Below are 27343 nucleotides of genomic sequence, written 5' to 3'. Positions count from 1 at the left end.
AGAGTAAAAAAATTCGTAATACCCTAAGGACCGAGTAATAGGGAATTGGTTAAATGGATTGATACATAAGAATGATGTCATAGATGAAAAGGGGGTTGGAAAGATGTTCTTGCTATATAAGCAAGAAAAAAACATTAAAAAAACAGTATAAAGAGTGTTAGCTGACAATTACACCCCTCCCCCCCAAAAAACCCAAACCAAACTAAACCAAAACAAAACAAACCAAAAAATACACTAGAAAAACTTGATTGAGAAAAGCTAAGTTTATTAGATTTATTTCAATAAAGAAGAATACAGAGTCTTAGTAGTAGAGCAGAAAGTGGAAGCTGCAGGAGGAGGACATTTACAGGGCTTTACGCCAGAGCTGAGTGATTGATCATAAGGTGGGTCTTACCAGGTGGGGAAGTGGTGGGGATTGAACGATATATGACATAACAGCTTTGGATTGATGGACACAGTAAGGTACGGTCTTGAAACAAACATTGTTGAGCAAACTGTTGATCTTGATAAGTAAGCAAGTATTTTCTGGAGCAAATAGCAGGTTATTTGTGCCTAGTCCTAGTATAGTTTGGCACAGAAACAGGAATATATGTTTTGCTCATAACTGTTTATCATAGAGACAAGAAAGTACTTTGATTTCAGTTGTCAATAATAGCTCTTTGGTTAAAAAAAATTGTTTATATTTATATTTCAATCTCACTAGAAAATGCCTAGAAAGATAACTATGTGTAAATTAAAGGTGGTGATCTCCTGGTGGAGGGGTTACAGGTATTCTTTTAGTTTCTTCTTTTCTGCTAGTTTGTATTTTCTAAGTTTTCTCTAACGAACATATATTCAGAAAAAAAGATGCATTTGTTTAACTCATATTGAGCCAGATAATTGCAGGACTATAGCATCCAGAGTCACCCTCATTTCAAAACTTCTAATCCATTTCTAAGTACACCAAATCGAGGCAGAATTTTGTGGCCAACTTGGGGAACTGGCTAAATCAATCCCTAATCACAACCATGCGATTCAATGTGCGTTAGACGGCTTTTCATCTTTTCAGACAGATAAGCGCTGTACAGACTGTATTAGAAGGATCCATTCTTCAGATGTATAATGAAAGCATACTTAACAAACACAGACATGCATTTCTGTCCTGGACTCTGTTATCATTCTATTTTCAGAATTATGATACAGTGGGGATCAGGGACTCCAGGGAAGTGAGGAGTGAGATCCGAGGTGAACCAGAAGTCTCGAATACTGTCTCATGACTCTCCAATCAACCACTGATAAATATTTTTGAGCATCTAATATTTGCTGAGTGCTGGACAGGTGAGGCATGGCACAAAAATTGGATAACCTACGTTCCAGTCCTTAAAGGAGCTTAGTTTCTCATTGGGGAAGGGGCTATGAGGAGTGATTGACACACAGGGAACAATTCCAAGTAGCTACAAAATGGCATATAACCAAGCCACAGGTCGATCTGGACTTGATTCTATGCTGGTCTCTATTATGACATTTGTATTATGCATCTTGTGTGGTCTAGGCTCCAAGTCCTATACAAATGCACTGGTTTGAAGGTTTGGGACATTGAGATATTCTAGTTAAAGACGGGTTAAACTCAAATTTTTTAAAATGTCCTTTCTTTATATTGAAAATCTTTCCAAAACTTGAGTCTGCTTTACTTTCTGTATAAATAACTGTAGCTCAGTGAACCTAACTGCAGGGCCCACAGTCATTCTCATTGCATCTAGATGATTTCATTCAGTGTAGATGAGAAAGATAGGAGGCTGATGTGGATGGGAATTGACTCCAAAATAGCCTGAAATTTACTTTAAAAGACACCCCCCCAACACACACACACACACACACACACACATTCCTAGTATCCATGTGTTTTCTGGTGATCATCTCTTTCCATTAAAGACTACAGTGAGATCTTCCAACAGATTGAAGATTCCAATTGGCCAAAATGTCATTCCACTTGAAATAACCCTTTATTTATTCATAAATACTCTTCATCAGGGATTTCATCATCTCATAGGCAAGAGGCCTTAATAACCCCTGGGGGAAACTGAGACTCAGAAAGGGACTTTGTGCCAAGTCACATAGTAACTAAGTGATGGACCTACGATTAAAATCCTGATCTCCTTGTTTTTAATATTCAGCCTCCTACCTCTCTCGTCTGATACCCCATGCCTTTCCCCACAAGGCAAAACTTACTGGGGACTCTGGCAATCTTAAGCTACTAGACATAAAAGTAAAAAAGACATGGCTCACAACACCTTTGAGTCTATGAGATGCTCTCATCTCCAAGTCCACCTTTTGGAAGCTTCTCTGGAACAAGGCACAGTTCTCCTCAGTGCCAAGCACAGTGATTGCCACTCGCATGCCCCTTGGTTTTGGCATAGCACAGGGACGGAAACAAGATGCAGAGAGATGGAGACCCACGTTCCCAGCCCTTGGTCAGCCTGTAGAACAGACCCTCTGCACGCAAACAATAGAAACACAGAACACCTCCTGGGTGAACAAACTGACGATATAACTGGCTATTAACAGCAACAACAAACTTGGCTAACAGACCACTTAGGATGTTTTGGACACTCATAGTAATAAACAAATAAGCAATAAACATCCTCAAACAGTCTAGGATGTATTACAGGACAAGAAGTGCAGTCTCAAGGTTTGACATTTCAGCAGCTCGGGGTCCCATCAAGGACCCAGGCTCTCTCCACTCTTGTTGCATTTTGCGGTGTATTACTGCCTTTGCCTGAGGCGTGGCCCTCATGGTCTCCAGAGGGCGGCAGCACTTCCAGACCTCACACCCACATTCCGAGGGAGCACCAGAGGCAGTGACTTAGGGAGTCACTTTCTGAAAAACAAGGAAATCTTTCTCAGCAGTTCCTGAACAAACCTCCCCTCACGACACTGGGTGAAACTTGGTCAAGAGTCCACTCTGAAACCAACCACAGCCAGGAGGACAGGCTCAGACCATTCATGATTCACCCCTGAACCTGGGGTTGGAACCATTTTCACCTGAGTCACAGGAGGGTGGGGAAAGAGTGGGCAGGTGGGGAGGAGGGAGGAATGGGGAAGTGGACTCCTGACCCCATCAGAGATCACCAGAGGAAGATAGGGGTGGTCGGGATGGAGAGATGACCACCAACAGTATCTTCTCTGAGCCGCCGGCTGCCTCTCCCACCAGGACTTATTCCCTGAGTCAAGGGTCTGATCTCTTCCAAGGGATGAGAAGCTGTTCTGACAGAGCACGGAGAGCACAGAGGTCTTCCGGGAACTTTGCACCTTTCAGCAGTGTGAATGCTCACAGAGGTCCTCCTCAGGCGCTACGTTGACTACAGGTAAATTCTTTTTTTTTTAATTTTATTTTAATAAATTAATTAATTTATTTTTTGGCTGTGTTGGGTCTTCGTTGCTGTTCGTGGGCTTTCTCTAGTTGCGGCGAGCGGGGCCTACTCTTTGTTGTGGTGCGAGGGCTTCTCATTGCGGTGGCTTCTCTTGTTGCGGAGCACGGGCTCTAGGCATGCAGGCTTCAGTAGTTGTGGCACACGGGCTCAGTAGTTGTGGCTAGTGGGCTCTAGAGTGCAGGCTCAGTAGTTGTGGTGCACGGGCTTAGTTGCTCTGCAGCATGTGGGATCTTCCTAGACCAGGGCTCGAACCCATGTCCCCTGCATTGGCAGGTGGATTCTTAACCACTGCGCCACCAGGGAAGCCCCTACAGGTAAATTCTTACTGAGGATTCTGGGGACCTTAATCCAGAGTCAGTGACATGATGCTAAGGGTGGGAATTTCAGACCAGGAAAGCTGATAGGGCGAGGCCACCGAGGGCCAAGAGAGAGCTTTGGGTGCAGATAGACCAGTCTTTTAAGGTGTTCCTTAAATCGCACCTACACTGTCACTGCTGGCCCACTCTCAGGTACAATACACATAGGAAATTGAAATAAGACCCATGAAGGAACATCAGTATATTTTTTTCACCTGGGCCATGCACCATAATAGAATATTTAGCTTTGCTAAAATAAAAATCTGTTTTTGGATGGCTGAGTCACAAGCTTTTTGCTTTTCCTTCTGTTCTTCTTCCTCCTTTTTTTTTTTCTTTTCTTTTTTTTAATTGAAGTATAGTTGATTTACAATGTCGTGTTAGTGTCAGGTGTACAGCACAGTGCTTCAGTTTTATATATATATATATATTCATTCTTTTCCAGATTCTTTTCCCTTATAGGTTATTACAAAATACTGAGTATAGTCCCCTGTGCTATACAGTAGGTCCTTGTTGGTTATCTATTTTATATATAGTAGTGTGTATCTGTTAATCCCATCCTCCTAATTTATCCCTCCCCCCCTACCCCTTTGGTAATCATAAATTTGTTTTCTATGTCTCTGGGTCTATTTCTGTTTTGTAAATAAGTTCATTTGTATCTTTTATTTTTCAGATTCCACATAGAAGCGATATCATATGATATTTGTCTTTGTCTAGCTTACTTCACTCAGTATGATAATCTCTCGGCCCATCCATGTTGCTGCAAATGGTATTATTTCATTCCTTTTATTACTTTTTTTTTTTTTGGCTGCATCGTGGGGCTTGCGGGATCTTAGTTCCCCAACTGGGGATTGAACCCGGGGCCTCGGCAGTGAAAGTGCCAAATCCTAACCACTGGACCACCAGGGAATTCCCTATTTCATACTTTTTTATTGTTGTGTAATTTTTATTTGCTTTTGATTTTTAAGAAGAATGAACATATTTTCTTTTATAATGGGAAAATAAAATAACGTTTGGGGAAAAAAGAGGTATTTCGTACACATTTCAAACAGCATAGGAAATCCCCACCTCCAGTAAGAAGTCTGATGATCGCCTTTGTAATATTTGAAAATAAACCAACTTTATTTGAATCAGTCAATATCAATCAAGACTGGAAAACAAATTTATAACCAGTTCAGATTCATGAGGAAGACACTCAGCAATATCTTCATTAAAAGGCATTTTACATTATTAAGGCTTGAAAGCAAGACCTGTTATTTTATCACCACAGTTAAAGGTCTTGAGAAAAATCAAGTTCCCATCATTGGGAGTGTCTTTATAAAATGAAATGTTTGATCTTTTATAAAAGCTAGGCTTCTTTTGCTAAATTAGTTAGCGCTCCAGCTTATAAAATGGCATAGGCAGGTGGTCAGGAAAGATAGACAAATTCAAACATCAGCTGGATATTTTATATTTTAAATATATGCATAGTCAATATTGCAAAATCTCTAATTATACATAAATACCTTAGACAACTGTATCCTTAAAATTGTATTTTGCCAAAAAAACAGATTGCTTTTATAGAAACACAGATTAGCCCAAACCCTACAATGAGGCAATTTTTAATTTTATTTTTGGTTGGGGAGGGGAGCATTGGATCCATTTCCTTGAGTAACATTAAGTAAGATTATGCACACTTTGGATCATACCTAATTACGAAATGAAAGTATCCTGAGACTAAACTGGGAGGAGAATATTGACAAAGGGAGAGGAAGATGCATTCACAGGAGGGCACGTGTTGTTTGGATTAAATGCCAAGAGCAGTGGATAGAAGATAATGGGCCTTGTGTGCTAGAAGGGTCCCAAAGCCAATGATGTGATCACTTCTGTCCTAACATCAGAACCAGGACGCTTCACAGGCACACTCCTTTCTCTAATGCTTTAGGTTCTTTTTAAGGCTACATAAAAAAAAAGAAAGTGATCCCTTGTGAATCATCGAGCTTAGTTTTAACCATGAGTTAATGCTTCATCTTTCCAAGGAGGAAGACACCAGCATCTTGATTCCCTCTGCTGTTGAACTGGCTCCTGGTCAGCGGAAATAGGAGCCACAGACGTACCTACTGGATGTCTGCTGCCCCTAGACCAACTTAATTTCAGACAGACTCTCCCTGTTTCCTCCTGATGAAAAACTTACTAGGCAGACCTGCACTTTCCTGACTCTGCCTCCCTTTTAATTCTATTTGTCCAGACCTTGCTGATTTCTAAGACTCTTAGATCTTCAGGGTCCATTCTGGGCATGATGCATTTTGCAACAATTCTAAGATGCTTGGTCTTGTCTTTCTGCAGAGTGGCCAGTGGGCACAGGTGTTGTGAGCTTCTGTTATTTCATTCAGCGCTAGAAAATTCAGCCCAGGAAACCTCACTCTTGCCATGGCCCCTTTCTAATGAAAAGATCAAACTCCTCAGTGGCCCCACCAGCACGAGAAGTGAACGCTGAAGACAGTGCCATTTCCTAGGAAGCTGAAACCGGTTTGAGATCCTGCGGTCGAACAACCCAGTGGAGTGTGGGTTTCACTTTTCAACTCATGAGCTTGGTGCCAGGTAGCTGTATCCTTGTTCAAAACAAGACAGCCATACTCATGCCTGTGATTCTGAATTGTCAGGTGATGAAGGCGTGCGATAGAAGAAACTATGCTCTGGACCAATCCAGATTTTACTGACCCAGCTCATCTTTTATAGCTATTAAATTCTTATCCCATACCCTCTTGGGGCCACCTGAGAGGCAGGCAGGACTGAGAAGATGGGTAAATTCAACACAGTCGTTCTGAGTATGATTCTTGTTTCTCCCCCACTATGCTACTCCACCAAAAAAGCCACAGTGATGTGAAAGTCGAAGGAGAGCGTTAAATCCAGAGTAAAACAGGATCTTAACCCAAATAAATCCCCTTTCAGCGTCATTGAAATGCTTTCTGAGGCATCGATATGCATTCCAGACCAATGACAAAGGTCACCTCCCATCTTAACACTCTGGAGTCCAGGGTCAAACTGCAGACCATCAATACTCCCTGAGTTGGTTCTGGGGACACCTAAGGACCTCTCCACACTGTTGCTGGGAGATGATAAGCTCTGTACGTGACAAGGTCATGGCCAAAACCCAGGGAGGATGAAAGATCTGGAGAAAAATCTCTTTGGAAAAAAATAATCATAAGGCAATATTATTATTATTTTAAAATAGTCTGATAAATCTGGTCATAGACATTAAAGCTTTAAATCAATAGTCAGTTGCATCACATGATAATCTCCTGTTGCAATAAAAAGATAGTCCTGGATTGAGTACCAGAAAGTGCCGTCCATCTATAACTCCTCTCCCTTTTCTAAGTGGTTACGATGGATCATATAACTGTCCCAACCCCACCCCTGTGGCTTAATATTGCTATTTATGTAAAACTAAGTCAACCACAGAAGGAACATCTAGAAGTAACAATGTTGATTTGGTTTGGCTTGCTTGTTTTTAAAGGCTGTGTTTAAAGACTCACCAATTGCTGGATTCTGAATATCAAAGCAGAGTCTTGGTGTGCAAAAACTCCTCTGGGGGAGCTACTCCACTTGAGCGTCCGCCTGTTTTCTCTGTCGCTGGCTGGCTATGCTTCTCAGATGTGCTTTAAGAAGAGCGCCTCTCTGGGTCTCAGGGAAGTAAACTGCCTCTTCGATCATCACGCCTGTGCTGTGACGTTGAGGGAAGGATTTCTGGGACAACAGGATTTCACACTACTTAAAAGGCCTTTGGGATCATTCAAGCTTTCACCTCCCAGGAGGCCAGTTTGGGGCTTTTCCCTACAGTCAAAAGGACTGTTTCCTTACCAGTTCTTTTCAAACATCTCCAGGGACAAAATTACCAGGGGGTCTGTGGAAAGGTTCCCTTAGAGGTGAAAATGCATCCATTCCTTCTGCTTTTTGAAAGGTCTCAGGCTTATAGGATGTCTTACTGAGAAATGTCGTCTTCCTCCCTGGGCTAAAGGAGACCCTCCTGCTTCCTCTCCTTGGCTCTGATCAGTGGGCCCCTTTTATCTCCAGAGATCCCTGGAGGCAGGTAGGTCCGGGGATTGCTTGGGTTAGAATCTGGTGATGTTTCTACAGGAAGGCCCTGTACCGTCCTGCCCTCACTGAGCAGTGAGCCAAGTCCTGGGGCTTTCGGGCACTTGGGAGCCTCACTCGCCACCAACAGGCAACGCAGAAGGAAGGATTGTTGGAGGCGAGGGTCTGTGGCGGGTGGACTTTCTCCCAGGGTGTTCGTGGGAAGAGAGAGCTGATGACCAGTTCGTTTGTCTTCGTTTCCTCTGCACAGGTCCCCGTGCTCAAGCAGGGTGAGCTTTTAAGGAGGTGAAATTCAAGGAGAATGACTACAGAGCGAAATATTAGCTAAAAAACAGTTTCTTCTTTTTCATCTGGCAATTGAGTCAGATGGTAGGAAAATTTACCCAGATGCGTATGTATTTTCTGTTCGAGCTTATACCACGTGGTTTCCCAATCAGAAAGGCCCACGGACTTTATTCCTAAGCCTCTGCGATCAAGCCACCTCCTAAACGTATCTCTCACCCATCGGAGGCTACGGTTGATTCAGAGAGCAGTCGGCTTAGCAGACTCACATCCAGCAACAACTTGAAGAGACGGGACAGTCGTTTTTGGCCAATTCTTGGATTTTTGTTGTAAGGTGGGTAGTCACATGACATCACCAGTTCAAGGCTTAGTTAGATCATAAGAGAGAAGACCTATGTAAAAGATTCCCGGGAAACACTGAGCCTCCTAAAGACCTTTTTTGATCCTCACCCAGCCCTCCACCCCCCCCCCTCCCATCTGCTTTCTCAGAGACCAAAATTCACTCGTGGATAAACACAGTCAAACCCAGGCATGTAATCTCCAGTGAAACCACTCCCGTAAGCAAGCAAACCCCATGGCTGGTAGACCCCTTGGGCCTTTTGGCATTGACACTGCTCCCCTCCCCTCCCCTTCCCAGTCACCCCAGCTTGGAATTACATGCCAATTTCCCTTCCTGGCAAGGCCTGGACAGATAAAAATGGAGATCAGCATCAAGCCAGGTACTTGATAGCATTAGACTGTGCCTGGCACTGCAGCGAACTGAGACTGTGTCTGAAATAGTTTTCCAATCTGGCCTTCAGTGCCCGAAGTGACAGGAGTGCCAGAAAGTGGTGAGTGAGTGGAGGTGTGTCTGCCGGACGCCCAAATCCACACCTGCTCCATTCTTCCCATTCACTCTCTGTCTCCCCCTAACAAAGCACTGCATCTCTTTCTAATGAGAACTAAGGTGGCATCTGGCCTCGGCCTTGGAGTTACTGACAAAGAGCAGAGTGGACGAGGACAGGGTGTTGCACGTGTCTAACGCAGCCTAGGAGATATTTTGATATTGGCAAAAGGGGCCAGTGACCATCCCACAGACGGGTTCGTTCTCCCGCACCGACCCCAGACACACTGAACCCAGCCCAGGCCCGAAAGGCTGAGAGCTTGACCGTTTCTCTCATTTCTGCTTGCAGATTCCTGCCTGATCAGATGGGGATGGTGCCGACCTTCATCAAAGACAGCAGGCTGGGGTTCCAATGATGCCAGCAAGATGCGGCCTGATAAAAACAGAAGTTTCTGGAGGTGACGTGGAAAAGGAGTCCGTGAAGCTGGAGTCCTTGGGGAGATGGTGAGTCTTTCTGCAGCAGTGATGGGGCAAGACGGCCAAGTTCAGGATCGGCTGAGGCGCTTGGCCACATCTGCATAGGCCAACTCGATCTCACTGTCGGCCGCGCAGGTGTTGGTGAACTCGTCCCGGGCGTAGGCGTTCTTAAGGTACCGCCACAAGCCCGTCATCTCAGCCGGGAAATTGTAGTTGCGGTATTTCTTGGCCACAATCTACAACAGAGATGGCAGGATGGAGATGGTGTTAAAGCATGAAACAAACCACCGGGAAGGTGTTAGCGGTGTGACCGAGTGTGTGCACAGCGGGAAGGCCCTCCATGCGTCCCAAGGGGCCAGCAAGACGCTTGTCACGCAAGGTGGCAGTGCTGCCTTTTTTAATGCAATTTTGTTTATTTATCTTGTTTATTTTATATTTTATTTATTTTTATTGTATTGTATTTTCTCAAGCAAATATAATTTGCCCTTTGACTTAGTAATTCTGCTTCCAGGGATTTTTTTCCTTAGGAAATACCATGGGTGTACAAGAAGATTTAGCTACACACATAGGACCGTAGGACTATTTGGAATAGCAAAAAATGGAATCCAACACAAATGTCCAACAACACATGAATGGATAAATACGTTATCATACATATCTGGAGAGCCATGAAAAATGATGCAGAGGAAATCCCAGTGACTTGGAAAACACTTCAAGAAAGACCGTTAGGGCTTCCCTGGTGGCGCAGTGGTTGAGAATCCGCCTGCCAATGCAGGGGACACGGGTTCGAGACCTGGTCTGGGAAGATCCCACATGCCGCGGAGCAGCTGGGCCCGTGAGCCACAACTACTGAGCCTGCGCGTCTGGAGCCTGTGCCCCGCAACAAGAGAGGCCGCGACAGTGAGAGGCCCGCGGACCGCGATGAAGAGTGGCCCCCACTTGCCACAACTAGAGAAAGCCCTCGCACAGAAACGAAGACCCAACACAGCCAAAAATAAATAAATAAATAGATAATTAAAAAAAAAAAAAAAAAAGAAAGACCGTTAAGTTTGAAGTGTAGTATAAGGCATTTGGAGAAATACGTAGGATGACTAGAAGTATATACACCAATCTATTACCAGTGGTTATGTCTGCTTGATAGAATTATAGACAACTTTTTTTTTTCTTTTTTCCCTATCCACTTTGTTTTACGAAGCACCCTTATTTACAGAAGAGAATACAAAGCATAAAACGTAAGTTAGGTATAGGAATGTATATGTAGGTTCAGGGTATGTGGGAGTGAACAGACAGTGACTTCTGTTCTCTCCTTAGTTCCACACTCGGGGCTGTGGACTTGGGCGTTCTGGGGAAGTGGTGTTTGTATTGAGAGACACAGTAGCATAGTGGTTAAAAGCGTGGGCTCTGGATCCTAGCTGACTGGATCTGCCATCCTGACCCCACTACTTGACAGCTGTGTGACCTTGGACTAGTTACTTAACTTCTCTGAGCCCCAAATTCTTTTCCTCTAAAATGGAGGTAATAAGACGAGCTACCTTGGAGTAATAAATTAGTTAAAACACATAAAATGATTGGGGGGGGGGGCTGGCTCATACTGAGTGCTCAAGAAAGATGACCTGTTGTCAGAATTCATCTGAGACCCACCTTTTGCCCATTGCATGCATTCCTTCCTAGGTAGGGGATGCGTGGTCTCTTTAATAAGGTCTCTCTAGCCAGGGAGGGCTTCGAAGACGTGAGACCTGTGAGTCACAGGGGGTCTCACACTCAGAAGGGCCCTGCTCTTGGTTTAACACTCTGCTGTCAACATCTGGAAACTGAAGACTTTTTTAACGGGCACCCTTTTAGTTTCGCTGGGCACTGGGGCCTGCACATTGGCTAGTCTTGCCTCTACCCCTCGGGAACTGGGGGGGAGAGAGCAAAGAGTAGCCTCTCTCCTACAGCACTGACTTCTTTCCTTGCTTTCTTTTCAAAGAGGTCACCAGATCACTGGCCCAGGGATCCTCCCACTCAGGGAATCCCCCAGACCAGCCACTCCGGGCTTTCATCTTCATCTGGGCGCCAGTGCTGTGCAGGCTTCCCCCAGAAAGCAGTTCTGAGTGAGAGACACCGATGACCTATTGTATGAACAGCTCAGTCGCATAGACAGGACCACATTCCAAGGAGGATGCATTTCCCCGCTCCGATCTCCTCCATCGGTTTTGAACTTCCATTACGGCCCTAAGCTCTATTCTACTCCGAATGACAGTCAGTTCACATCCTCCCTCTCTTCCCTAGCTTGTGAGCAGTATGAGGACAGGAACCGCAGCTTCTTCATTTCTGTCTCCCTTGATAACCTCAGTAATGCTGTTGATAAGAGTAACAACAATAGCAAACATCTATTCCCTCTGTGCTCTGCACCAGGCACTGCCTTAAGCACTTGGCAAGCTACTGAAATCTCTAAATAAATCTACAAGGAAGAGTGTGTTATATTCCCATTTTACAGATGAGAAAAATAAGGCAGAGAGAGGTTAAACAAGCAGGGAGGGATTCAATAAAAAGTTGTAATTAATCTTTACCATCTTGTTATCTGAACATCAGACAGAGTGCATCTAGTGTCAAACGTATATGATCACTTAACTTTAAAGCCTGAAGATCCTTTGCAATGAGCAAACCGGAGTCCCAAGAGATTTAGTGGTTTATACAATGTTACACAGGAAAATAATTAATTCAACCAGTATCTGTTATCTGTAATTTTCTATTAATCACTAATATTTATTACAGTCTCTGCTGTCTAATCCAATTCTTTCCACTTTGCCACTCAGCCTTATGTAAATGATAAAGGAATAGCTCTACTCAGAATTCCTCCTGTGCCAATTATTCAGCTACTGTTGCTTTATATCCCGACCTACCAGTGTAGCTGCACCGGCTTCTTTGTGATGCTGAGACTGGGACTGCAAAGCTTACCTCTGCTTTGCCGGCAGCTCCCCTGAGGTTCTGACAACAGGGGGTGCTAGAGAGAGGCTGTGCGTCTGGAGGAGGGAGCAGGGACTGGCCCCTTCCTGTGGGTTTCCTGTTCCTGTGAGAGTCTCCTTTTCTCCAGTAGCGGCAGCTGAATCCAGTTTGCCGTTTTGCAAACGCTCGCAGGACCCGTGTCCTCACACCAGCTCAGAGAGGCCGGCACACAACCGTGAGCCCACCACTGAGCTTGGGTCCCAGCCCCACGGGCCGCTCTGAACTCTGTTCTCAGCCCCAGCTAAGCAGCGCCCCACCTCGGAGGTCCAAGGTGTAGCTCTGCGGGATCCCTCATGGAGTTCAAGTTTTCTGTTTTTTGTTTTTTAATTTATTTTGTTGAAGTGTAGTTGATTTACAATGTCGTGTTGATTTCTGCTGTACAGCAAAGTGACTCAGTTATACATACATATTACACATTCTTTTTCATATTCTTTTCCATTATGGTTTATCCCAGGATATTGAATATAGTTCCCTGTGCTGTACGGTAGGACCTTGTTGCTTATCCAGTCTATGTATACTAGTTTGCATTTGCTCATCCCAAACTCCCAGTCCGTCCCTCCCTCACCCCTGCCCTTGGCAACCACACGTCTGTTCTCTCTGTCTGTGACTCTGTTTCGTAGATAAGTTCATTTGGGTCATATTTTAGATTCCACATGTAAGTGATATCATATGGTACTTGTCTTTCTCTTTCTGACTTGCTTCACTTAGTATGATAATCTCTAGATCCATCCATGTTGCTGCAAATGGCATTGTTTCATTCTTTTTTATGGCTGAGTAGTATTCCATTGCATATATATATGTACGTATATGTATACACACATATATATATATATATTACATCTTCTTTATCCATTCATCTGTCAATGGACATTTAGGTTGTTTCCATGTCTTGGGTATTGTATAGTTCAAGTTTGGATCATTCCAACCTCTTCCCTCTGCCCTGCTGCCCTGAAGGAGGAACCTCAAGGTACATTTTGTCTTCCTAGTTCTTAGTACTTAGTACTTCTTCATATTATATTATCTCGGTTAAAATAACTGGTTTGGGGTGGTCACTACCGAAGCCACCTGGCAATGTCTGTCTAGCATAGGTGGGGCCGATAACACAGGTGATGGAATCAGGGTCCTTCAACAGAGCCCTCTGCTTGCTGCAAGACGGCGGCTCCTTGGGTTTGCTCGTGAACCTTTAGAAAAGGCTGTCTTGGGTAATGAGAAAATCCATGCAGGGGTGGAGGCTCCACCAAGGGAAGCAGCTGGAAATTGCCAGAGTGAATGAAAAAGGCCCACACAATGTAAAGTGATGCAGCCCCTGTGGAAAACAGTATGAAGTTTTCTCAAAAAACTAGAAATAGAACTACCATATGATCCAGTAATTCCACTCCTGTTTATACCCTAAAATAACGAGAACAGTATTTCAAAAAGATACATGCACCCCAGTGTTCATAGCAGCAATGTTTACAATAGCCAAGATACGGAAGCAACCCAAGTGCCCATCAACAGATGAATGGGTAAAGAAGATGTGGTCTATAGACAATGGAATATTACTCAGCCTTAAAAAAGAATGAAATAATGCTATTTGCAGCAACATGGATGGCCTTGGAGGGCATTATGCTAAATGGAAGAAATCATACAGAGAGAGACAAATAATGCATGTTGTCATTTATATGTGGAATCTAAAAAAGAGAACAAACTAGTGAATATAACAGAAACAGATTCATAGATACAGAGAACAGACTAGTGGTTACCAGAGGGAAGGAGCAAAATAGGGGTAGGAGATCAAGAGGCACAAACTACTACGTATAAAATAAGCTACAAAGATGTATAATACGGGGAATATAGCCAGTATTTTATAGTTAACTATAAGTGGAGTATAACCTTTAAAAATCATGAATCACTATGTTGTACACCTGTGACTTATATTGTTCACGAACTATACTTCAATTTAAAAAATGGAAAAAAACAGAAAGAAAAAGGCCCACAATAAGGTCAAGGCATCGATCAAAAAATATTTTTCAAAATTATCAACTGATCCATGGGGCAGCCTCAAGTCTCTACATCCTGGAATGTATTTTCAAGTTTTTAAAGGATATATATATAATATGAGCTTGAAAACGGCAGAGATGCAACTTATGAATATATATTTGTATTTATATATATAGCTCCCTTCCTGTTTGCTTCAGCAGCTGAACAGGTCCCTGTGCCATGTGAGGGTCCAGGGGCCGAGGGTCCCAGGGACAGCCACAAGGGTCCCGTGTGTCCCTCCCTGCCCAGATCCGCACACCATGACCTTGGCCAGAGCTGGTTCTTTCCTCACACGTTGGCTTGTGCTGGGAGATGAGAATAGAAGGCGGCCAGACAATGAAAGTTCAAACCAGGCTGTCAGTGAGCAGCGGGGCCAGAGCAACTCAGCCTCCAAGGATGCAGACAAACTGAAGGAGAGCCAATGAAAGAGAGAGGGAGAGGATGAACACGGCAGAAGCTCTGACGTCTGCAGGAACCTCCATGCTCATGTTCTGAATTTGCTTTCATATGAAAACAGTTAGCTCCCCCAGCCCAGATTAAGCCTCGGCGTCTGAAGCCAAACTGGAGGTCTGACTTGGCTCCCCCTTCGCGCTTTCCACACTTCAGAGGTTTGCCAGGGCTCTGGGATCTGATAAGCTGGGTCAGCAGAAATCCAAGGAGACGGGAGGTGATGCCCAGCCTTTGTCCCCCTCGCAGGCCATCCTCCCTCCGATCCCCAGCTCCTGCAAGTAAATGACACACTGAACTTCATCCCAGGACAGGAGTGTAACTTAGTCGTCCAGGGCTGGAAGGAACTGGAGAAACCAGAGGACGAAGCCCGGGGCCTGGAAGATCCATTTGTTCACCTGATCAGACACGTGATTCTTGAGTGGGTGGTCAACCCACGTGTGAGTGACAGGAGGAGGGACGGAAGTGAGGGGAAGGGGCGAGAAGGAATGTAATCCACCATCTCTTCTTTTGGGCATGAGAGAAATGATTCCCCGAAAGGGTAAAAGACCTGCCCCAGCTCCTGCTGCTAGATGGTGGCATACACGGGACCAGAACTTGGGTCTCCGGACTTCTAGAACAGGGTTCTTTCCATTACCTCACTCTGACAGTGTAGCTGATAGAATCATATCACCCTTAATGGTGCCACTTGTTCCTCAGGAAATGAGGATAAAAGATGTTTTGGAGGTGGGGTGGGCGTGCAGTAATTAATAACTTCAAAGACATATAGCTTGGCTGGATCTACCAGTGACCATTGGCTTGGCCCAAACCCAAAGTGTCTTCCTATTAATAGACTGAATTTGCTCTGCCCATCAGCCCTGGCGAGCATGATTCTCTCCCAGCCTCCAGCCCTGACGTGTCCCGCAGGAACACCAGTGTGTGCACAGCTAACATTTCAACTCAAGCTGGCGTGTGTTCTGATTGGAGGGCTCTGATTTCCAGCTCAGGACATCAGCTGAAAACCAGTAGGCAGATATCCAGCTGATAAATGATTGAATCTGATTCTCCTTAGTGACAGGTGGAAAGAAACTGGGGCTCACAAGCTAGGTGATCAAATGGTCAATCAATGAGTATTTATTAAAGGGACTGGGGCTCACAAGCTAGGTGATCAAATGGTCAATCAATGAGTATTTATTAAAGGGCTACCACATACCCACCATCATGCTTGGAGAAGACCTGTCCTCACAGAGCTTTTTGTCTGAGACAATAAGATATTAACACATGTAAAAGTAGAGAGCAGTCTAGCTCTACGATCACACTGTAATTTTCTCTGGTCTGGTGAGGGTCAGAAAAGGATGTGATAGAAAACAAACTTATGGTTACCAATGGGGATAGTTGGGGGGCGAGGGGTGGAGATAAATTAGGAGTTTGGGATTAACACATACACACTACTATGTATAACACAGATAGACAACAACAGTATAGCACAGGGAACTATACTCAATATCTTGTAATAACCTATAATGGAAAAGAATCTGAAAAAGAATATATATATATATATGTATAAAACTGAATCACTTTGCTGAACACCTGAAACTAACACACATTGTAAATCAACTATACTCCAAGAAAGATGATTTTAAAACAAACAAATAAAATGGTTAAAAAAATAAAAATGAAAAAAAGGATGTGAGAAGAAATATTAGAATTTAGAGAAATGTGGGAGACACAACTGCTGTCTTCAAATGAGATGAAGAGAGTAGCCCTGTTTCGTGTTGCTCCAGAGAACCAAGGGAGCAGGGAGGCACGTTTGGGCTCCATGTAAAGAAGGATGGTTTAATAACTGGAACCGTCCAAAATGGTAGGGCTGGTTCCGTAGGCAGAGGGCTCTTCGTCGTCAGAAACGTGCAGTCACAGCTGCACAGAAGCCTGTCACAGACACACAGGAAGGGGTCCACTTTGGGGTGGGAGATTAGGGTGACCTCAGAATTTCCCCCTTCTTTCCAATTCTCAGATCCTAAGGCTGGTGTAGGAAAGGATTACACTGCAGGTTAACCGTGATCAGTAAGTGCGGCAGTAGCAAGAAAATGCTGTCACTTCTTGCAGCCTCCAGCTCTTCAACTGGTAGATGAGGAAGATGCCTGCCTGCCCCAGAGAGTGGCTACAGGGAATCAGAAGGTGCATCTGCCCACAAAGCAAACATGCATATGAGGGCACACTTAATAGAGAGACGTCGGGGTGTGGCCAGTGAAAACCTATGAGGAAGAGGTAAGGAAGAGGCCTGTGGAGTGACAGGACTATATATAACTATATATAACAGGACAATAATAGCAACTATTACCTATTGAGCCCTTACAATATGGCAGGCACTTTCAGGCCACACTTAGTCTCCCAACAGCCCTAGTTAAACAATATATGCCTATGTTACAGGTGTAACCTGGAGCTCAGAGAGGCTACACAGCCAGCACGCGGCGGAGGCTGACTTGGGGTCCCGGTTCGCGTGACTTCCGAGCTCTGACTCTCCATCAGCAGGTGGCACTGTCCTCGCCTCACCTCCACAGTGACCCGGGCCTTTGATGGAGCTGGATCTGGGGAGCACCTGCAGATAGATAGAGCGCTTTTACCTTGACCACATGGAGCTTGGGCAGCAGGTTGCAGTCGGCCAGGGTCAGCTCGTCTCCATCCAGGAACTTGCGCCGGGAGCCCTTGTCATCGTCCCCGCGAGTGTTGGCGTCGATCTCCTCCGGCAGAGGGGTGTTCAGGTAGTCATCCAGTTTCTTCAGCGCCTTGGTCAGGCCTCGCTCAAGGGCTGGCGTGGAACAGCAAAAGAAGTGCCTTTAGTCAACCTTCCTGCCGCTGGATACAGCCACGGGGGTCTTCAGAGCAAAGGAGCTTATCCAGAATCCTGTCCCCCTCATCATACCGGCTCCCCCCACACTACAGAGTACCTGACAGCCAGGTACACGATGCCACAGAAGAGTATTAAACAGCCTGAAAAAGCAAACCTTAACCAAACAATAAACATTCGCTAATCCTTGTTTTTGGAAAAGATCATATAAATACAGAAATACAACCATCAGGATATCTATCAAAGCTCGTACAGGACCCCTCTCCAACAGATGCAATAATAATTGTCAGTTTTCATTTTCCTCTTTTGCTCATCTAAATTTTGCCGATATTCCGCAGTTAACCCGCATAATAATTTTGTAGAAAGAAAGAACTATTAAATAAGTAAATAACAACTGCATAGAGGTCCTAGGACAGAGATAGGCACCAGATGTGGGGGCAGCCTTAGCTATGGCTAACCCAACCTGAGAAGGAGAGGTGTGAAGGCTTCCAGGAAGACGTGACCCAGGCCAGTTAGCACCCATGTCCGGGGCTTCCCCCAGAGAACCAGTGGGTATCAAGGAGGCATCCTTGCGTTTAATCTAGAGGGGTTGTTCTAAAAAGCAGAGCGGTCCAAAATGGAATGGCCAACGCATGGGGCAGCAGGCTCCGCCAGAAATGTGCAACCCTGCCTGCATGGAAACCTGTCATGGATACAGCTCAAAGAGTGAAAATCCGAAGGAAGACAACGTGGCAGAAGATTTTTCCAGCCTTGCCCCAGTGATTCTCTATCAAATAATTCACTTACGTATAAGAACAGAACAAAATACTCAAAAGAGCAACTATAGAAAATCACTATCACCCAGAGTCATTCCGCCCGGAATCTCACCGACAACCCCAGTCAGAGAACCCTAACCTAGAAACTGTCCACCTGAGCTGGAGGAGATGGCTGGCCAGGTCATGGGCCAATGCACCTGTGTCATCAGCCCCACCCCCCAATGACTGTTTTTTCCAGACTCTGGTTTAGAGATTGACCCCGAGATGCTGGGAATCAGTCCGGGTGTTAATTTCAGCAGCTAAAAGGAGGGAGCTGCCTCTGGAGGAAGAGCCCACAGGACCGTGCTCTTGCTCAGATTTTTCCCCAACGCGCCTTCTGTTAGCTCCTCCTCATATAACCCGTGTTCGTCTTTTCATAGAAAGACTTTGTCTGAGACAGTGAAACGACACCAGCCCAAGATACAGCAACTGAACGCTTACTGGAACATTTGAAAACAGGCTGGAGGTTGGATGCGGTTTCTCAACACTTCCTTCTCCCTGGCATTTGAACTTGGACTTCATCATCTGCTTTGTGTTTCCAGTTTGGGAGAATAGAGTGAACGGGGCTGGGAAAAACGCTTGTATTCCCCTTAGTAATTGTCTAGACTCGGATGGGACTGCAAGCCTGTTCAAGAGCGCCGGCAGAGGGCGCCAACGCTACTTCTTAGCACCCCAGCTCACGCCCACGGAAGCAGCTGTGATTTATATTGGGTCTGTTTGCTTCCACAAATCCCGCTACCCCTTTCAGTTATGGAGATGATGACAAAATCTTGATTCTAATGGAGAAAGGAAAAATCAGATAGAATGCCTGCTGAAATTTGATGAGCTGATATCATCCGAGGGAAAGAGACATTGATGGGATACGAGACATTGCAGGTTCTAACCCCAAATGCCCCCAGACACCTGAGCAGGTCCCTGCCCCAGTGCCCAGTCTTGGAAACGTGAAATTTGGTAAGAGAGGCCTGGAACAGCAACTGAAGCTCTTTGGGAGGATAGTTCTGGAGAAATTTCAACTCTCTCTCCAGCCGTCTCTTAAGGTGGAAGGGTAAAGTTTGGCAATGGCAGAGCACGAGATAGTCTAAGCTCCAATTCTGAAGCTCAGTCCCTAGAGGAGGAAATTCAGTGGCCTGCAGCTTGGCTTCTCTTACTGACTGAATGTCCAGCCACAGCCCTGTCCCTTACCCTCCCTCGGGATACTTCTCGGTGACAAGCTGTGTTGAGAGGCAGGGCCAGAGGGAGATAGACTCGACGTGCCTGTGTGCTAACACACTGCTGTGTTGTTGAATGACAAAGGCCAGCACCAATACATTCTCTGCTGGTTCTTTCCCCCCTACCTGCCAACTCATTCATTCTTCTGACCCCGGCTCAATCTGGCATCCGTAGAATTTAATGATCTCTTTTGGCTGATGGTACCCAGGTCATGAAACCGTTGCTGTTAAACTTTCTGCTCTGGTGAGAGTGAAGGGGATGTGAAAGAAACCAGAGCGACAAGAAGATGTTAATTCCTTCTGTGTTGGCATTTGAAACCCTCCCTCCAAAAGACTTCCTCTGAGCAGCAGGAAGGCGTTGGGCGGGGAAGGTGGGGGGAACCTCAGAGAGCAGCAAGCAAGCCTGAGGCCAGGAGACCCCGAGACCCGGGACCACTAACGTCCCAGGCACTTGATGGATCCCCGGTCCTTGACCTGCTTTCTTCCCCTCTCCACCCCACCCTTCCCGTAAAGATTTATTCCGTACCACACACAAACACAGTGGGTAAAATATGTGATGAGGAAACAAGGGGAATAGTTCATAAATATTCTCAGCCATATGCAAACAATCTCAAATTTATTTTTCTCTTTTTTAAGGAGGAAAAAAAAAATCCACCCATTCCATGATCACTTCCAGATTCACTGAGGTTGATATTACATAAGACCCAATATTGTTTTCTCATCGTAGAGAAATAATGACTTGGAAACGGCAATTTGAGCTAAGAAAATAATATACTCTTACCCGGGCATGGAGGCTGAATGGGGACCAGGGAGCCAAGACTCAGCCTCCAACAAGCTCTTGCAAGCAGGGCTCAGCCCTGGTTTGCTGGCATGCTTTGTGCAGCGGGGATATCAAGGAGCAAAGAGCCATGCAGACCCCTGGGGGCTCAAAATTCACTTGGAGCTGAGCAGATGTCACAGGTGGCCTTTGAGAGGACAGGAGCAGCCCTGTGGGCCCAGGTTGCTATGTTCTCAGTTTCTCGTATGTTATTTTTCTCTGGCACGTGAACTTGCAGACAGATAAGAACCAGGGGTCCACCTCTGATCATGGTCTGCAGCCTGGATGGGGGTCTGTTCACCTCTCCCATGGAGAAATAGATGGTGGTCATTGGGAGCCTACAACAGAGTGGGCACCCTGTACCCTGCTGTATTCCTTTTCCTGCTCGAATCCTGTTCCCCAGCACCAGCACGAAATACACTTACTGATGTTCTGAAGTGGACCAGGGGTGTTTATGCCACTGATCATTTAAATATACACAACGAAGCTATTGAGATGAGAGTTATTATTCATCCCCATTGAACAGATAAAGACATTGAGTCTTAGTCCCATCCAAGGCACACAGGCCTGTGCCAGCAGGCTGTTCAAACGACTCCTGGGACGTACCATGAAAAACGTACCTTGTTTTGTTTTTAACCCCTTTGCTCTTCCTGACAAGCTCCCAACCCGTGGGTCATGGGAAAACAGCAACTTTAATTTAGTCCATTCTGGATTAGAATCTAGTTGATGTAATAATCTAAATAGTCCCTCTAGGGAATTCTCAGTCTCTTTTGCATAAAAATGCTCCGTTACTCAGAGAGCCTCCTCTCCCCTTCTCTTCCCCCTGAGTAGATGGGGAGGGGTGGAGAAGGAGGATCCTGGGACCTCCTGGCACTGGGGAGATGGGAATCCTGAGGTCTGTCGGGTGGAAGGCTTGGAGAGGCTACCACAGGGGCTCTGTCTCTTCTCAGTGTCGCTGACCCTCCACATCCTTCCAGAGTAATCGTGGGGATGTTGACCCTTGGGTGGTGGTCAGAGGTGGGATGCTGCTTGCCTCTGTCCAAAGCTTTGATTGGGAAGAATACCCGAGCAAAGCACCCCATGGGGCTCCCCAGACACGTCTCTAGTTCCCTGCCTCCCTGCCTCTCTCTCCTCCTTCATCCCCCAAACCCCTGTTTCAGTTTCCTATGCCAAAGATTCCACCAACCACAGAGCAGCTATCCTCCCTCTGAGCTGAGTCCTCCAGGCCTGGTTCCTGATGTGCTAAAATTGAGAGAAAAAGGCATTTAGAACATTTTAAGACAATAGCTTGGCTTGCAAGGCTACTGTCTTGTTGAAAATGCTACTTTGACTATCAGAAGCTAAATATTAAATCCTTTTTTCTTTCTTAGAATTCCTTCTATAGTAACCCTCATCTCTCATGGAGTTGATGGAGGCCTAGGACAGATGAGAGTTATATACTCGGGAAAATATTTTCAAAAGAGTAATCTTATCATGGGAATTAAAAGTAAAACGAGGATTTAAAACCAGGGCTGCGGGCCTCCCTGGTGGTGCAGTGGTTGAGAATCCACCTGCCAATGCAGGGGACACGGGTTCGAGCCCTGGTCTGGGAAGATCCCACATGCCGCGGAGCAACTGGGCCCGTGAGCCACAACTACTGAGCCTGCGCGTCTGGAGCCTGTGCTCCGCAACAAGAGGGGCCGCGATAGCGAGAGGCCCGCGCACCGCGATGAAGAGTGGCCCCCGCTCGCCGCAACTAGAGAAAGCCGTCGCACAGAAACGAAGACCCAACACAGCCAAAAATAAATAAATAAATAAATAAATTTATAAAAAAACCCCAGGGCTGCTGGATTCTAAAACTTCTTCTACTCTGCAAGGCCATGTCTGGATGCTAAGGACCGGCCCACTGTTCCTTGGGGGTCCACCCAGCCTGCCATCTTCCTTCCATACTGCAGACCTTTCTCACATACCCTTATCCTCTGACAAGAGTGTGGCTGTCAGGATAGCATTCCTCATGTCCTAGCTTCCAGCTATTTGATAACATATTTGTACTCTGCTATTAATGGGTTGATTTTAGCTATAATCCTTGGTGCTCTCAGTAACCATGATTGGCTCTAGAAGGAGTAATCTGTGAAGACAGAGCCCACCAGGGCCCTTTACATCATTCCTCAGTAACAAATAGCAACTCTGCCTGTACTCGGGGCCAATGCTGTCCCATTGCCTCAGTGATAGCAAAACATCTGGGTGAAGAAAGAAATCCATTTGGGTTTTGCCTATGAAGGAAGAAATATCTAGATATTGAGAAATACCTGGCTGACTGAATGAAGTTTTTATTTTCATCTTCTCATTGGAGACCATGTCAATATAAAGGATGCAAAAAAAAAAAAAAAAATGCTGCTGTGGTTTGAGGGAGACCGCAACAGAGATGTTTCTGGCCATCACATATTCTTGGAGGGAAAATACAAAGATGGCCTCACCTTGTTGATATTCGATAGCTTTAAGCATGAATGAAAATGTGATGGGAACAACTACAACAAAAAGTCAAATAGTCAGAATTTACTATCACTTCTTCCTCACCTTTTGGAGAAAGAAGGCTTTCTTTAGAAACCAAGAGAGGTCAAATTGTTCTTCCGTGAGATGCCCAGGGCCGAAGATCCAGGAGACAGGAGGGGGCGGGAGCCGCAGAAAGGCCCAGGAGAGTTATGGGAGGTGGGGGAAGAGGAGCGGTGGGCCAGGTGAGCAGAAACGTAGATGCTGTCATAAAGAATACAATTTTGAGGAGAGAAAAAGGTGTTCTAAGGGCATATTTAGGACTTTCAGCTTTGTGATGGGCAGTGTAATTTCCTCTCACTAAAAATCTTCTGTAAAGATCCGAATTCCTCTTCCAGGTTTTGGAATTAGAGTCATGTAGCTTTTCTCTGTGGCAAGAGTCCTTATAGAGAGGAAGGTGGCCCAGTTATATTTGGGTTACATGAGTATGAATGACCACATAGAGGGAAAATTATAAAGCAGGTAGAAACTGGGGGCCACACCCACTCTGATTCACAGTGACCCTTCTAGAACACAAAGCAGGTAAGGGGTAGCTGATCTCCACAGTCCCTTAACTCTTAAAGCAGTGTCTCTGCCGGGTCCTTAGACCACAGTGAGGCAGAAATGGCAGCAGGGTTGTAGGAGATGGGAACGGCTTTCCTTCCGGTTTGGTGGGCCCTTGTCTGCTGTGCCTGGGTCCTCTGGCTATGTTGGCATATCACTGGTATCATCAGGGAAGGGACGGAGAGAGTCTGGGTTGGGGGTGTCAGACAGCCCTGGACCAGGCTGCCTGAGAGGGCCTGTGATAACAGGCATGATACCAGGCAAGGTGGTCCAGAGCTCCGGTGTTCAGGAGACCTGGGTTTGAATCCTGCCACTGGTTCTACAGAGTCCAGTGGGACTTAATGAAACATCATTGTTATTATACTAATTATTATCATTATTATGGCTGTAGAATGTAAGTCTATGAGAGGATGGAGCAAGGACAGAGTGGGTAAAAGATGAAGAGCAAGAGATAAACTCAAGGCAGAAGCTGGCTGTCTGAAGTGAGGCTTATCCCATCACCCCAGAACTTCGCAGGTCCAGGGAGAATCGAGGGAGCTCAGAGGGTGAAGCCCACTCCTGCATTCCCCAACATGCTCGGGACCCCAAGTCTCCTGGAATCATCTCTTTGGGTTGAGTGTTTTTCTCTCTGGGCTATTTGGGTGCGTCCAATATTCTTGGTTTGATGGTTTGGAGAATTCACGTCCACTTTGGCATCAGACCAGGAATGGTGGACTTGGCCTCACAGAGAGGAGGGTGCTGTCAAATGCGCTCTGTCTGTGACGGGCTCATATGTGGGAAGCAGTTCCCGGGCCCCCATTTCTAGGCACTGGTGAAAACAGGAAAGGCAGCAAAACAGTGGTTTATGAGAAAGCAAAAAGCAATGACAATTTCAGCAGACCCCCTAGGGTTCCCTTGTGTGGCGTCACCTGGTCTTGAGAAGAGTCTGCAGCTCATGCTGCCATGAGTATTATTCCTCCATTCTAGAAGGGATTGGAGAGGGATTGAATGATTCCCTTGAATGAGAGGGATTTTAAATGGCAAATTCCTGTGGTTCTTCCAGTAAGAGGCCAGTAGATAATTCTCTACTCCCAAAGCAGGATTCAACTCTTACAACGATGGTGGATTGGGATCTAGGACATCGTTGGATGCATCCTTATACCCCTTTCATGGAGAGAATCACCCAGTGAATGGGGCACTCTCTGACAGATTTCCAAAGAATTCCAAAGGATTTTCCTTGAGGAAGAGACAGATCCTCTGCATAGCTTCTTCCTCAAGCCCTGTAGGGCATCATTGTGAATAATCATCTTATTTATACAGCTCCACAAATCAACTGCATATTTGCCCTTTGTTCAGAAGTATTATTCCCAACAACAACAAACAACGGTAACAAATATTTTTCTTTAAGAAAGATGAGTCTTTGGCAATTATCTGGCTGTGTTTAAAACACCAGCGTGGTAAAGAATTTAGGACAATCCAACATGCCTTTCATAAGCTATGATTTTAAAATATGAGGGGAGGTATGGATCACATAGACAATTCCAGATTTAGATAATTTGCTAAATCTCCTAAAAGCCACAGTAAATTTGAAGAGAAAGATTATCACTTAGCTCTTCACATGTAGGTTTCCTTTTGTGGACACAGTCTGTACCATGTAAACGCCCCAAATGTTTATTTATGAACAGGAGGAGAGAGACAGAGAGACACTGAATGCAGCCAGCTGAAGAGGAAAATGCAGAAACTCACCAGGGAGGGTAAAAACTAGCTGGAGCCGCCAGGAGAGAATGTGGTCCCCATTAGGGAGCCTGGCCCCTACTTTTGTGACGGGGAGGTGGCGCCCCCTACTGGCTGAAGGAGATTTAAAAAAAAAAAAAAACTTCTGCAACTTCCACAGCGAACACATATGTGTGTTTTCTATTAGGCTTTCCAGAAACTCATAAATGGTTGTAAAACCCATTGTGCTAATAGGAAGAGCGACATAAATGCTGACTAAAGCTATTAATGCTGGTTGTACTTTATGTAGCGGACTGAATCAGGCTGAAAACTGGGAGTTTTTTTACAGTGACTTTCTAACAGGTTATTTTTAAGTATCAGGTCATAGATTAGCTGGAGTGCTAATGTTCAAACATTTGGAAGGAGCTGGTCAAGGGAGATTCTAACTTTCTCAGTCATCTGTTCCAGCGTTTAGACCTAGAGACGTTCATTCTCAACTCTCAACCCCTCCAAACAGGCTGAAATGATTTAACCACATTCTGTCTAACTTCATCCTCAACTGGCCACATCTTTTATGTAAGCGCTATTAACAGCTTTAAAAACGGCCACCCTGCTGTCACAGCTCTGTATTTAAATGATTACTGGTTCTAGTCGTTTTGTGATTATAAATTCCTTTCCAGTTGGTCCATTCTTTCATTTGTTAAACGGGTATCTATGGAGCGCCCTCTATGGGCCGGGTTTGGGACTCCTAGTCCCCCATGGGTTGCTGAGTTAGGACTCCAGAGGTGAAACTGGGATGGTTGGGTATATATAGCGAAACATACATGGTAGTTGTTCAATCAGTATTTGTTGTTTTATGAGTTGATTTGATCCCAGTTTCCGAAACGACCTACCTACTCTTGTTCAAAAACTCCGTACCACGTGCCTTTTCAATAATGAACTGTATTAAATGTCTACTGTGCCCAGATCAAGTGCAAAGACCATGGGACCAGCTGCTTGGGTTGGGATCCCAGCTCTGCCACATACTACCTTAACCTCTGGTGTCTCAGTTTCCTCATGTGCAAAATAGAGATGATAGCACAGCACACCTTATAAGGTGGCCGTGAATAATGCCTGCAGAGGGCTTGGGGCAGCTCCTGGCATGCAGTAAGTGGTCGTTATGTGTAGTGTGTGATGATGCTGGTGTATAAGGATCAAAGCTACAAAACAGCTAATAAATTCTTAGAGTTGCAAGGAAAGGAACTGCTTGATAAATATTGTGCTTGACTGGTCGTCTGCCTCGAGGAAGTCACCCCGGATGAATTAGGCAGAGTCTTTTTTTCGTGTGTTCAGCTGGTCCTTTCACTCTGACTCTGCTGCCGTGACCACAGTCCCACCAGAGTGAGCCTTCTACCTAACAGTCATGCAATGAGGCAAACTTAGAGGCTAAGATGAGCGGGGGTTGGGGGTGACCGACACTTTTGCAGAATTTCCCAGATAGGCCACAATTACACCCGCCCCCTCCTTTGCTCAGAGCAGATCTCTGGGTGCCCGCTCTTGCCCCACCATGGATTACAGTCTGGGGTGGGGGGAACTCTCCACTGTGTATTATAGCTTTTACTAAACAGCTTTTGCTACGTGAGTCTTGTATCTTCTAAAGTTTGAAGTAAGAGTATTGCAGATTAAGGGTGCAATTTTATACTTCTGTTGCCTAAAATCTAGGTGGGGTAATGATTCAGAATTGGTCAACCCCAAGGGAGGCTTTGAAAGAGTATGCCTTTTTTTGGCATGGCTAGCTGAGATATTTTCACCGCAGTTTTAAAAAAAAAAATCATAATAAATTGAAAGTGAATTATATGCAAGAATTCACTCTTACCTTCTTTGTTACCAAGAGAACCCAGATTTTTTCAGAGTAGCAACATGCTGGGTCACAAATACTTATTTTCCCAGACTCCCAGACTAGAGGAGGCCAAATGATCAAGTTCTTGCCAATGAAATGTTAAGTGGAAATTGATGGATACGCTTCTGGGAAAGAAAAGACAAGGCATAGCTGGCAGTGCCTGAACTCAGATGTAATGTCT

General features: G+C 45.3%; 1 protein-coding gene across 2 annotated transcripts in view; it reads right to left on the bottom strand.

Annotated features, from left to right (window-relative positions):
* Positions 1-244: 244 nt before the first annotated feature.
* The window catches only part of LOC309637613 (chloride intracellular channel protein 5), a 112344-nt gene continuing 85245 nt past the window's right edge, over positions 245-27343 (bottom strand). For both annotated transcript variants that reach the window (XM_082412510.1, XM_082412511.1), the window contains exons 5-6: positions 17477-17661; positions 245-9655 (exon numbers count right to left, since the gene is read on the bottom strand). In XM_082412510.1, the coding sequence (XP_082268636.1) occupies positions 9488-9655; positions 17477-17661 (353 nt within the window). In that variant the 3' untranslated portion in view covers positions 245-9487. The remainder of the gene's footprint in view (positions 9656-17476; positions 17662-27343) is intronic.

Source organism: Balaenoptera physalus (genome assembly GCF_965194825.1).
Source record: "Balaenoptera physalus genome assembly, chromosome: 11".
In the NCBI taxonomy this organism is placed as follows: Eukaryota; Metazoa; Chordata; class Mammalia; order Artiodactyla; family Balaenopteridae; genus Balaenoptera; species Balaenoptera physalus.
Note: the sequence above shows the minus strand (reverse complement) of the source record. Positions and strands in the feature narration are given on the sequence as shown.